General features: G+C 36.6%; 1 protein-coding gene across 4 annotated transcripts in view; it reads left to right on the top strand.

Moving 5' to 3' along the window:
• LOC149776290 (transmembrane protein 98-like) overlaps positions 1 to 12,225 on the top strand; it is a 106,176-nt gene that overhangs the window by 69,769 nt on the left and 24,182 nt on the right. For all 4 annotated transcript variants that reach the window (XM_089942741.1, XM_089942743.1, XM_089942744.1 and 1 more), the window contains 2 exons: positions 2,807 to 2,935; positions 6,151 to 6,360. In XM_089942741.1, coding sequence (XP_089798867.1) covers positions 2,807 to 2,935; positions 6,151 to 6,360 — 339 coding nt within the window. The remainder of the gene's footprint in view (positions 1 to 2,806; positions 2,936 to 6,150; positions 6,361 to 12,225) is intronic.

Below are 12,225 nucleotides of genomic sequence, written 5' to 3'. Positions count from 1 at the left end.
GATGCCGTCTTTCACCAGTAGGTCACTATGGCCCATGTATAGTGTAAGCCTTAATCTGATTAGCTTTGAAATATCACTTGACAGTAAAAGTAATCAGATATTCCACACTGAATTAGAATTGATATACACCAACACCTGGTTTATGTTATATGTTCACTAGGGTTTATGTTCCATGGGAAAAATACTTTCAGGGCAGTCTTTACACCCCTTCCTAGCAGTACTGAAGTCTTGTATCTTTAGTACAGAATGCCTAATGCAGTTATTCTTCAATAACAAATAATATTACAGCCCATATTTTACATTTCACTGACTTCATTTAATTTTGTGTTAGATGTTCATTTCTCAGGTACTGTTCATGCTAGAAACTTGAAATTAATGATGGTATGCATCTCTGATACTACCAGACACTTAAAATAATGGAAGATCATCATGACCTATATTCATCTTTTAATTGTTTCAGTCAATTTTTTGGCATTAAGCGGTTGACCACACAGGATTTTTGCAACCTATATACATAATATTCTACCTAAAGTCACAAACCTTGAGGGGAATTATCTTGATAAATTGAATAATGAGGTCTCTTTGACCTTAATTTTGTGCTTCATTGACATCAGTAAAATCTTGTTTTAATAGTTCATTTATTGAATGCAGTGTATGCTCAAATGAAGCTTAATGACTGGATGTGTATCTTTTACTGCCACACTTACAATCAGAGGATGATGTGACCTACATTTTATACTTTACTAACATGGGTAAAGTATATGTGTTTATGATCACATTGATTCATCCATGCATATTATATCATAATTCTTGATCTACACAGAAGGCCTTTTATGACCAATGCAGTTGGAAGAAAGAATAAATATGTATATTTATTAGTAAACCTATTGTATATATTAGACTCCATATGTATACATGTTAATGTGTACACCTGAATTGGATGAGTGGACTTGCATGCTTTTCATGCAAGACTTTGTGGTAGTGGGCTAATCATGGTAATTATCAATGTGTGAAATATATTTGTCCTGCTGACTGTCACTCAACCATTACTAAGAGCTAGTGACTTTCACTGGTAAAATCTCATGTCTGTGGGTAGACATTGATAACTGCTTGTGAAGCAGATTTTAAGAATAATATTTTGTAAGCCTTGTCACAGTAGTTGGTCCCTGCTTCACATTATGTTAGCACAATACTGGCTGCACAGTTTTGATTTTTTGTGGTGGGGGGGGCCGAGTGGCCTTGTGGTCTAAAGTGCTCTCCATTACGGATCAATGCCATCTCACCTCTGTCTGTGTGGGTTCGAGTCTCGGATTCAGCCAATGTGGGTATGTGGGAAAGCTTCCCAGTAGCTTCTCGTGGGTTGGTGGTTCTTTCCGGGGTTTTCCCGGGTTCTTCCTCCACCATTAATACTGGCCGCCATGTATAGCCTATTGTGTGCTGAAAAATGGCGTTAAACCCTACAACAACAACAACAGTTTTGATTTTTAAAAGTTACAATTTTAAATTTTAATATAGTTAAAAGTTCACATTTAAAACAAAAGATGGCCAAATTATCTTTAACTTGGAATGGTGACAAAATCACTTTAGGCTGAATTTATTTTATGCATAATGTTCACAATTGCTACCAGACCGTATTATAGTAGAGATAAGCTGTGTAATTACTGAAACACTCTAATTTTTCTTTTCACAGTACGTGATGATAAAATCACTTTAGGCTGAATGTATTTTATGCATAATGTTCACAATTGCTACCAGACCGTATTATAGTAGAGATAAGCTGTGTAATTACTGAAACACTCTAATTTTTCTTTTCACAGTACATGATGATAAAATTTAAAAAATGTACACTGGCAAAAACATGCATTGCTTTGAAATATTTTACTGTCTGTCTCTCTCTGTGTCTCATTAAGGAACAAATTTGCCTCTGTTGGGAAACCAGCTACATATGGTCAAGGTCTCTGCCAGTGGGGTACATTGTACTAATGTTATATATGAATTCATTCCATGTAGTGTGGCTCCGAGTGGCATAGTGGTCTAAAGCAATCACAGTTATGGATCACTGCCATCTCACCTGTCTGCATGTGTTCGAGTCTCGGATAGGCTAATGTGGGTTGTGAGAAAGCTTGCTAGTAGCTTCTTGTGGGTTGGTGGTTCTTTCTGGGGTTTTCCCAGGTTCTTCCTCCACCATTTATACTGGCCACCATGTTGTATAGCCTATGTTGTGCTGAAAAATGGCGTTAAACCCTACAACAACAACAACAACAAATTCATTTTGTGTGCTGAAGGAGGTGTTAAATCCTATAACAACAACAATCATTCTAGTTGGCATCAGGGCCATAGGTTGTTTGTGAGTTGAGGGGTGGGGGTTTCAATAAAGACTGCCCTAGGTAAAAAAGCATACTATACCTTAAGATGCTGGAAGGTAGAACATGGTTTTCATCTCCAGCACTGTAGTTGTCAGAAATCTGCCACCTTATTTAATGGCCTGTATTGAGATTTAAAGAACTCTTGTTATGAAAGAGAATTAGGCCAGACCAATATAGAGATATCAATAATAATAATAATAATAATAATAATAATAATAATAAGCACCATCTGACATCTTATTTGGTTTTAAATTGAGCAAAATCTTTCTGCCTCCAGTCATGATTCCTCAAATCCCTTTTCAAGGCAAGACACCATTTATGAAGAACTCAATTTTTGAATCCTATGACAGTCACTATTTTGTGTTTTGCTTTTTCAGGCAAAAGAACACATTCCATATCCTCAAAGCAGTTAAAAATGTCTTTTGTTTTTCTTGCAACAGGCCAGATGTTCAGCTGATAGAGGAAGAGCCATGGCGGTCCAAGGCTGAGGTGGAACTGGACAGTGTCCAGATTAGTAACCCCAAGTTAGACCATATTCTTCAAGATGAAAACTGGGTTGATGATGTAACGTAAGTTTTAAAGTATTGTCAGCATGATAAACAGTTCAGGTTACTTTTGATACAATTATTAATTTTATTAGTACAGTAACGGACATGGATACATCCACTCAGTTATATCCAGTTGGGGTACACAAATTCACTTTCACAGGTTATATAAAGAATCATATATGAATTATTCATCCATATAAGGCAATGTAATTTCTGGCATATATAATTATTCATCCATATAAGGCAATGTAATTTCTGGCATATATAATTATTCATCCATATAAGGCAATGTAATTTCTGGCATATATAATTATTCATCCATATAAGGCAATGTAATTTCGGGCATATATAATTAGTCATCCATATAAGGCAATGTAATTTCGGGCATATATAATTATTCATCCATATAAGGCAATGTAATTTCGGGCATATATAATTATTCATCCATATAAGGCAATGTAATTTCGGGCATATATAATTATTCATCCATATAAGGCAATGTAATTTCGGGCATATATAATTATTCATCCATATAAGGCAATGTAATTTCGGGCATATATAATTTTATCAAATTTGCTCCAACATTTACTACAGAGCATCTAACATCTTTTTCAAACTTTCTACCTTCATTGTTGAAGAGAAGTGTGTTACAGTATTCCCCATTTTACATGGAATATTAATGTTTAGTATTGAAACAAACTGGGTGGGGTAGAGTGAAATCAAGGCAGAGTGAACTTTGCTTTTTAGACATATTTTGACGAGATGACTAGGGTGGCCCAAATCACCACTTAGCATGGACCCTGGCCATCCTAGTTTACACTTTTGGACCATGAAAGGTTTGTGAGCCTTACTATAGTTTGCAAATCCATGCATGGGTTGACACCTCATTGTCTTAAACATAATAATTTAAATTTGTGGCAGATGTACATACGTATGAACTAAGATCCATCTCAAACAGTAATTTATATTTACTTAAACAAAATTCAGAGTTTTGTAAGAACAGGTTTGCTTTTCTGGAACCAAGCCATGAAATTCCATTCCACCTTGTACAGGTCAGCTCACTCATCCAAAGTTTTGAAGAAGCTTCTTAGTCAGCATCTACAGAATCAATTGCTTGTATGATTTTGTGTAAATTCATACTTCTCTTCTTTAAAGCAATGTACTATCATGCACTCAGCTGTGCTGTCTTGCACAAGTTCACCACTATCTTTCTATGAATCCTGTACATACTCATCTGTCATGCAGACATGATTTTTCTCTGTTTTAAAGTGGAATTCCGTGTTTCTCCTGACTTGAATCAGATTTTTCTTGATATAGTCCGTTTCTTATATCATCTCCAATCCAGTTTTTTAAAAAACAGTCTTTCTGATCCCATTCTGCAATGACCCATTTAAATTATTCATTTCATATATTAGTTTGCACATGACTCTTGTAAAGTGTATTCTGATTGGTCAAAGGTTTAAATTCATCCAATGAATCTTCGTGTAATGGAAACTGATGGCAGTGGTAAGAAGAAGCATGCTTGCAAAACATGGCTTCCCGAGTTGTAGAGAGAGAGCATGACATGAAAAGCTTACATAAAGGTTTAAAAAATGTATGGAAATGGGAATGGCTGGAGCAAAACATTGATGGAAATTTAGTTGGTCAGTTTATAAGAAAACTGAACGCTAGAGGACTGGCATCTTTTGACCCTTTCAAGAAAGATCTGAATTACATTAATCGAGGTTGGAAGAGTTTGGAACAGCACCTACAAAAGAAACTGCACACAGAAAAATCGAAGCTCAGAAGGCATCTCAAAAAAGTGCAGTTAATTACTATAAGAAGAAAGATTTCTTGCATGAGAGAACAGATGTAGCCCTCTGTCAGAATATGCGCACTGCATGTCACTAATACAAGCACCAGCTTGAAAGGAAAAAGGCTCTCGTTGAGAAGGAAAAGAAACGATTGCACATTGAACCAAAAAATCAGTGATGACAAAAGGATGGCTAAAGAAATCTTACAAAGCCACAAAAAGAACTTGACTGGCATATCAACAGGTTGTGTCCATTGGGGAAAAAGACAAGTGAATGTATGGGATTATTTGCATATAGTTGATGTATTTGGGTGTTTATTTTACAGATTTGTTATGACAAGAGAAGTATAATATATTTGCTGCAAATGTTGACAAATTATTGTGACTTAATTACGATTTGAACACTGACATGCACATGAAATAACTTTAGCATCAGTAGTACTGGAGAACAAAATTATGTGACTATAAATGTTGTTGTTGTTGTTCTAGGGTTTAACGCCATTTTTCAGCACAAGATAGGCTATATATGGCAGCCAGTATAAATGGTGGAGGAAGAACCCTGGAAAACCCAGGGAAGAACCACCGACCCACAAGAAGCTACCGACAGGCTTTCCCACGTACCCATGTTAGCCAAGCCTTGGACTCGAACCCACGCAGACAGAGGTGAGATGGCAGTGATCCGGAACGGTGAGTGCTTTAGACCACTCGGGGCCCGCTTATAAATATTGTGAAATTATTGAAGTAAAGTTGAACATTTTTGGTAAGTTTATTAGTTTTTCAGATGATTATTTTGGTTTATTTTATGATCATAAATTGCACCAGGAGCAGTTTTTTATGAGTATAAAATGCATTTTTGGGAGGGGGCACTGCCCCTTGAGACCCCATTGGGGGAGGACCTCCAACCCCCCCATAACATTTTTTCATCTTTTTTTTTATGGAAGACCAAAATTATGTCGGGTCATGTCTTGTATATATTTTAGGAGTAGATCAAGTATATAGCCTTTTATGACCTTTATTGTCTAAAGACACCACAGGTTGCAAAAAGTGTACATCATATACATGTAATTATAACAGGCCTCACAGCAGATTGGTCTCATACTACATGAGGTTCTTTAAATAAAATCATTATTATTTATTGTTGCTATTACAGGGTGGAGGCCATCATGGAAATCTTGAAAACGTTTGTAAATTACAGAAAAGCATGTCAGGGGCCTTGAAAAGTATTAGGGGTCTCAAATTTATACATTGGGTATTGAAATTGATAAAAAGGTCTTAGGAAAGTTTTGAAAAAGTCATTGAATTACATTTTTTAAATATTGCAAGAATCCTTAATTACTATACAAATTTGTATTCATTTCAGCTGCAAAAGAGTTAAGGGATGGCCAAAAGTTTTGAACAGAAAACTATGTATATATACATATTATTATTATTATTATTATTATAGTGGCCTTGTTCCTCACTGTATATCCATCCTGAAGATATGCCACCAACTCACAGAGCGATTGGTTGGAATGACAATGGAGAATTCCCATCAGGTTCAAACTGAGGAACTATTGACAGACATCATCGCTGTTTCGAAGAGAATTGGTCCACGTGTGGATGAAGTTGTGCAATCTATGTATCCACCCTTGGATGCTCGACTTCTTGAGGCCAGGTACATGTAAAATTATTTTTCTTTACCTGCCATTGCTTGTATTTCATACATCATTACATTTTTCCATCTCAGCAGGTGTTGGTTGAGTTTGTTTTCTAAATTGCCTATAATTTACCCTGAAGCAGTTGTCAGAGTTGCTGCTGAGCAGTTTGAATGCTATTTAGCTATACTGGTCATAGAACAGATGAGCTTATGGGTGGTCTGTTGTCCATTATCCATCCATCCATTAGCATAAGTTTGTCATTGCTACTCGTAAACTACATGGAGGATAGCCTTGAACTTTACATGCACATTCATCCCTTTGGTTGTTTGGTCCTAAATAAAATGGTGCTGATTAGACATTCAGTATTGCCACCATGGTGGCCATCTTGAAAATCTTGTTATCACTACCTCTCCTTAAAATAGTATCATTTCGCCATGGGGATATCACAGAAAGGCTTCTTTTGATGTCTAGTTGGTCCTATATAAAAATGGTGCAGAAATGTCGTATAATATCTAGTTGGTTCTAAAATGGTGCTCTACTCTTCCTGAATTGATAGTCATATCAGTATGAGGTTTTCACTAAAAGATCTTTTATGATATCAGGTTGGTGGTAAACAAAAATGTTGCCAATTGTGCATCCAATATGGCAGCCATAATGACTGTTTAAAAATATATTGTCAGTACTCCTTGTGAATGAATTGTCGAACATGATGGGATTTTCACAAAGTCCTCATTGAAAATCATGCAGTTATACATCCTATATGGCTGCCACAAAAACTGTCTTAAAAATCTTGTTGTCTCTTCTCTCCCTGAATGGTTTGTTCATTATGACATGGGGTTTTCACTAAAAGGTTTCTAATGATGGCTGCTTTTTCCTAAATGGAAATGGTGCCATTCTGACATACCACATATGTACCACAGTAACTTACTTGAAAATCTTGTTATCGCTGAAGAATATCAGAGAGGGTTGCAATAATCAACAGTTAAAAAGAAGAAATGGCTTTATCTAGAATCCTGGAAATTCCTTTTGATTTTCTTATTTTGATAATAAATATTTATTTTCCCATAAAGCCCCCTTAAGAAGAAAGTATAATAATGTACATCATGTAATATTTAGTATAATGTATCATTGCTTTTGTAAGTACTAAATTCTTTATAATCTACTAGTAACATGTATATGCTCAGGATATCCCTAATGATAATTACCCACCATCTATTGCCTATGTAATTTCCAGACAATAACTTGATATCAGGATATCCCTTCTTATGATAATTACCCACCATCTATTGCCTATGTAATTTCCAGACAATAACTTGATATCAGGATATCCCTTCTTATGATAATTACCCACCATCTATTACCTATGTAATTTCCAGACAATAACTTGATATCAGGATATCCTTTCTTATGATAATTACCCACCATCTATTGCCTATGTAATTTCCAGACAATGACTTGAGAACTCCATCCTCTACAGTTACCAATCTTTGTGAATGGCGTGCACTTGGGTTAATGGTTTAAATCCCTGTAGATTTTTGAGTCAGAAGTCAAGATTACCATAACTGAAAGAATTATATACCTGGACTAAACTTTGTGGGAGGCTTGAATTTAGGTTATGGAAGAATCCTATTAGTTGTGGGATAAAAAAAAATTCAAAGATCAAAGCTACTGATTGAAAGAAGAATAATGTTTTCAGTCCCAAAATAGTATGGTTCTTGACCATGTAGATGGTTCATATAAATTTGAAAAATCCTTGAATTTTAGGGGTTGCCTTGAATTTGAAAAAGTTGGTTTTATCCTTTGATGTCTCGAAAAACCCTTTGAAAGTTTCACAAAGTGCAAGTTGTCCACATCTGATTGGTCATTTATAGGGTCAAAAGCATTTTATCATCTTTTCTACTAAAATGTGATGAGAACAGATACAAAATCATATGTCTGCAGCATAGATTAACAACTATATTAAGGTATTTTACTGGAATTATAGACAGGCTTGACAAAAAAGTGCTATCTTATTGCAGTTTAATAGAATGTATTTATTGGAGTTTAATGGTGTGTCAGCAAAATAATGGCTATATGGTACCAGTAAAAAATGAAGTTATTGTAAAACAAACACTTTCCACAAAAACTTTAGGAAGAGATAAACCCATTCAGATAACATAAACATTAAATAACAAAAAATACATGGTAAACATGTTAAAAGTCTAACAGTTGTATATAAATGAAAAGAAAAGATAAGAAAAATAAAATCCTTAAAATACAGAGTCAGAATTGTTTTATATAAACCACATTTCCACTTAAGGTCCAATATTTTCTATGGTGATTATACATCATCAGAAAGTCCCTTAACCATGTTCAACTACATTTCTTTCCCACATGGTGAAAGCCAATAAACTCCACAAGAATGTCAGGGTATGTACTCTGGTCAAGGTTCACCTATTAGGAGGTATGCATGACCATGTTTGTGTGTTTGATATGCTGTTGACACAATGGCACTTCAATTTTGTGATATTGTTCTATACGATGGATGCCACTTTCCAATCTGTGATTTGTTTATTATGAGGAATGCCACTTTCCAGTAATAGGCTTCATGTTGACACAATACCAATTTGTCTCTGTGAGTTTTTTCTTTATGAAGGATTCCACTTTCTACTGATTTGTTCTGTAGAGGGATGTCACTTTCCACCCTGTAATTTGTTCTGTATGGGGGATGCCACTTTCCACTCTGTAATTTGTTCTTTATGGGGGATGCCACTTTCCACCCTGTAATTTGTTCTTTATGAGGGATGCCACTTTCCACTCTGTCATTTGTTCTTTATCGGGGATGCCACTTTCCACTCTGTAATTTGTTCTGTATGGGGGATGCCACTTTCCACCCTGTAATTTGTTCTTTATGGGGGATGCCACTTTCCACTCTGTAATTTGTTCTGTATGGGGGATGCCACTTTCCACCCTGTAATTTGTTCTTTATGGGGGATGCCACTTTCCACTCTGTAATTTGTTCTGTAGAGGGATGCCACTTTCCACTGTGATTTGTTCTACAGAGGGATGCCACTTTCCACTCTGTAATTTGTTCTGTAGAGGGATGCCACTTTCCACTCTGTAATTTGTTCTGTATGGGGGATGTCACTTTCCACCCTGTAATTTGTTCTTTATGGGGGATGCCACTTTCCACTCTGTAATTTGTTCTTTATGGGGGATGCCACTTTCTACCCTGTAATTTGTTCTTTATGGGGGATGCCACTTTCCACCCTGTAATTTGTTCTTTATGGGGGATGCCACTTTCCACCCTGTAATTTGTTCTGTATGGGGGATGCCACTTTCCACCCTGTAATTTGTTCTGTATGGGGGATGCCACTTTCCACTCTGTAATTTGTTCTGTAGAGGGATGCCACTTTCCACTCTGTAATTTGTTCTGTATGGGGGATGTCACTTTCTACTCTGTAATTTGTTCTTTTTGGGGGATGCCACTTTCCACCCTGTAGTTTGTTCTTTATGGGGGATGCCACTTTCCACCCTGTAATTTGTTCTGTAGAGGGATGCCACTTTCCACTCTGTAATTTGTTCTGTAGAGGGATGCCACTTTCCACTGTGATTTGTTCTACAGAGGGATGCCACTTTCCACTCTGTAATTTGTTCTGTAGAGGGATGCCACTTTCCACTCTGTAATTTGTTCTGTATGGGGGATGCCACTTTCCACCCTGTAATTTGTTCTGTATGGGGGATGCCACTTTCCACTCTGTAATTTGTTCTGTATGGGGGAATGTCACTTTCCACCCTGTAATTTGTTCTTTTTGGGGGATGCCACTTTCCACTCTGTAATTTGTTCTTTATGGGGGATGCCACTTTCTACCCTGTAATTTGTTCTTTATGGGGGATGCCACTTTCCACCCTGTAATTTGTTCTTTATGGGGGATGCCACTTTCCACCCTGTAATTTGTTCTGTATGGGGGATGCCACTTTCCACCCTGTAATTTGTTCTGTATGGGGGTTGCCACTTTCCACTCTGTAATTTGTTCTGTAGAGGGATGCCACTTTCCACTCTGTAATTTGTTCTGTATGGGGGATGTCACTTTCTACTCTGTAATTTGTTCTTTTTGGGGGATGCCACTTTCCACCCTGTAGTTTGTTCTTTATGGGGGATGCCACTTTCCACCCTGTAATTTGTTCTGTAGAGGGATGCCACTTTCCACTCTGTAATTTGTTCTGTATGGGGGATGTCACTTTCCACCCTGTAATTTGTTCTGTATGGGGGATGCCACTTTCCACTATGTAATTTGTTCTGTATGGGGGATGCCACTTTCCACCCTGTAATTTGTTCTTTATGGGGGATGCCACTTTCCACCCTGTAATTTGTTCTGTATGGGGGATGTCACTTTCCACCCTGTAATTTGTTCTGTATGGGGGATGCCACTTTCTACCCTGTAATTTGTTCTGCATGGGGGATGCCACTTTCCACTCTGTAATTTGTTCTATAGAGGGATGCCACTTTCCACTCTGTGATTTGTTCGATAGACAGGTGCCACTTTTCCGTCTGTGATTTGTTCTATAGAGGGGTTACCACTTTTCCCTCTGATTTGTTCTATTGAGGGCTACCACCTTCCACTCTGTGACTGTTCTATAGAGGGATGACACTTTCCACTGTGGTTTGTTCTACAGAGGGATGCCACTTTCCACTGTGATTTGTTCTACAGAAGGATGCCACTTTCCACTCTGTAATTTGTTCTTTAGAGGTGTACCACTTTTCACTCTGTGATTATTTCTATAAGAGAGATGCCACTTTCCAACAAAACATTTGATGTTATGCAACTTTTTTGTGGAGTTTTCATTTCACAAGTTTGCCAATTTTATTATATGCTCATTTTTTGCCCCGTTAACTTTACGTTGTCAGAATCGTGCAGTATTACCCGATACTGAACCAGCATGTCAATACACATATAGCATTCACGTGCATAAAGGAACTACTTTCTGTTGTGAACAAACAATGGATGCAGACGCCAGCACTTTTGATTTGTAAACAAATCATGTACACTTGCGTAAGAGGCGCTTTAAGTTGTGTTTGTTTAAATTTGTTTCTGAATGAACTAAAACAGAAGTTTCATGGACTGCCACATACCAGCTGCTTTGGCACATTCCGCGTTGATACAATGTTTCGGATTTAGGCTAGCTACAGTATACAACAGACGAAAGAAAAGGGCCTCACAAATAACATACAAATGACAAGTCATATACTGTCTTCTTTAGCTGGTGATAAGAATGGCAATAAAATATACTTACAGTTTTATATCCTGAATTTCCTTAAAATGTACTTTCTTAATTCTGCAAATCCGAATTACATGAGCCATGTAATATGTTCTCAATCATGAATACACAATTCGAAATTGTTCTGTAATTTCATTGATAAGTGCAATTACATCCTATTAATGCACTCAAAATGAAATCAACATTAAATTAAAAACGTCTTTTTGATAATTGCAATTGAAAGACTTCTTATTTTTCCCACATTATGATTTCAAACATTCAACAACAGAAACAGAAACACATTTGCAGATGTCAGCATGATTCTCCCTAGCTTCTTCAATCCCATGTATTTCATGTGGAATAGTCACATACAAATCCAGTCCATAATCATCAAATTTCGTAGAATCGAGAGAAAAAAACCCCAAATCTATTCATTCCAGATCAAATGGAAAAGTTTTTGCAGTACACATTCATTAACAATATGACTCCAAATTTCAATTTTAACTAGATACATCATTTTTGTTTCGAAAGTTATATTGAGCACACGACTAAGTTCAAATTTATCTGGGTGGAGTTTTGTGCGCAGTAATACTGTTGTTGCATAATGATGAATATGCACTTGTGTATTTTGTTTGGAATACGGC

Source organism: Sinohyriopsis cumingii, chromosome 18, assembly GCF_028554795.1.
Source record: "Sinohyriopsis cumingii isolate HCF-2022 chromosome 18, ASM2855479v2, whole genome shotgun sequence".
Classification (NCBI taxonomy): Eukaryota; Metazoa; Mollusca; class Bivalvia; order Unionida; family Unionidae; genus Sinohyriopsis; species Sinohyriopsis cumingii.
The sequence above is the reverse complement of the archived record's forward strand: the minus strand, read 5'-3'. Positions and strand labels throughout refer to the sequence as shown.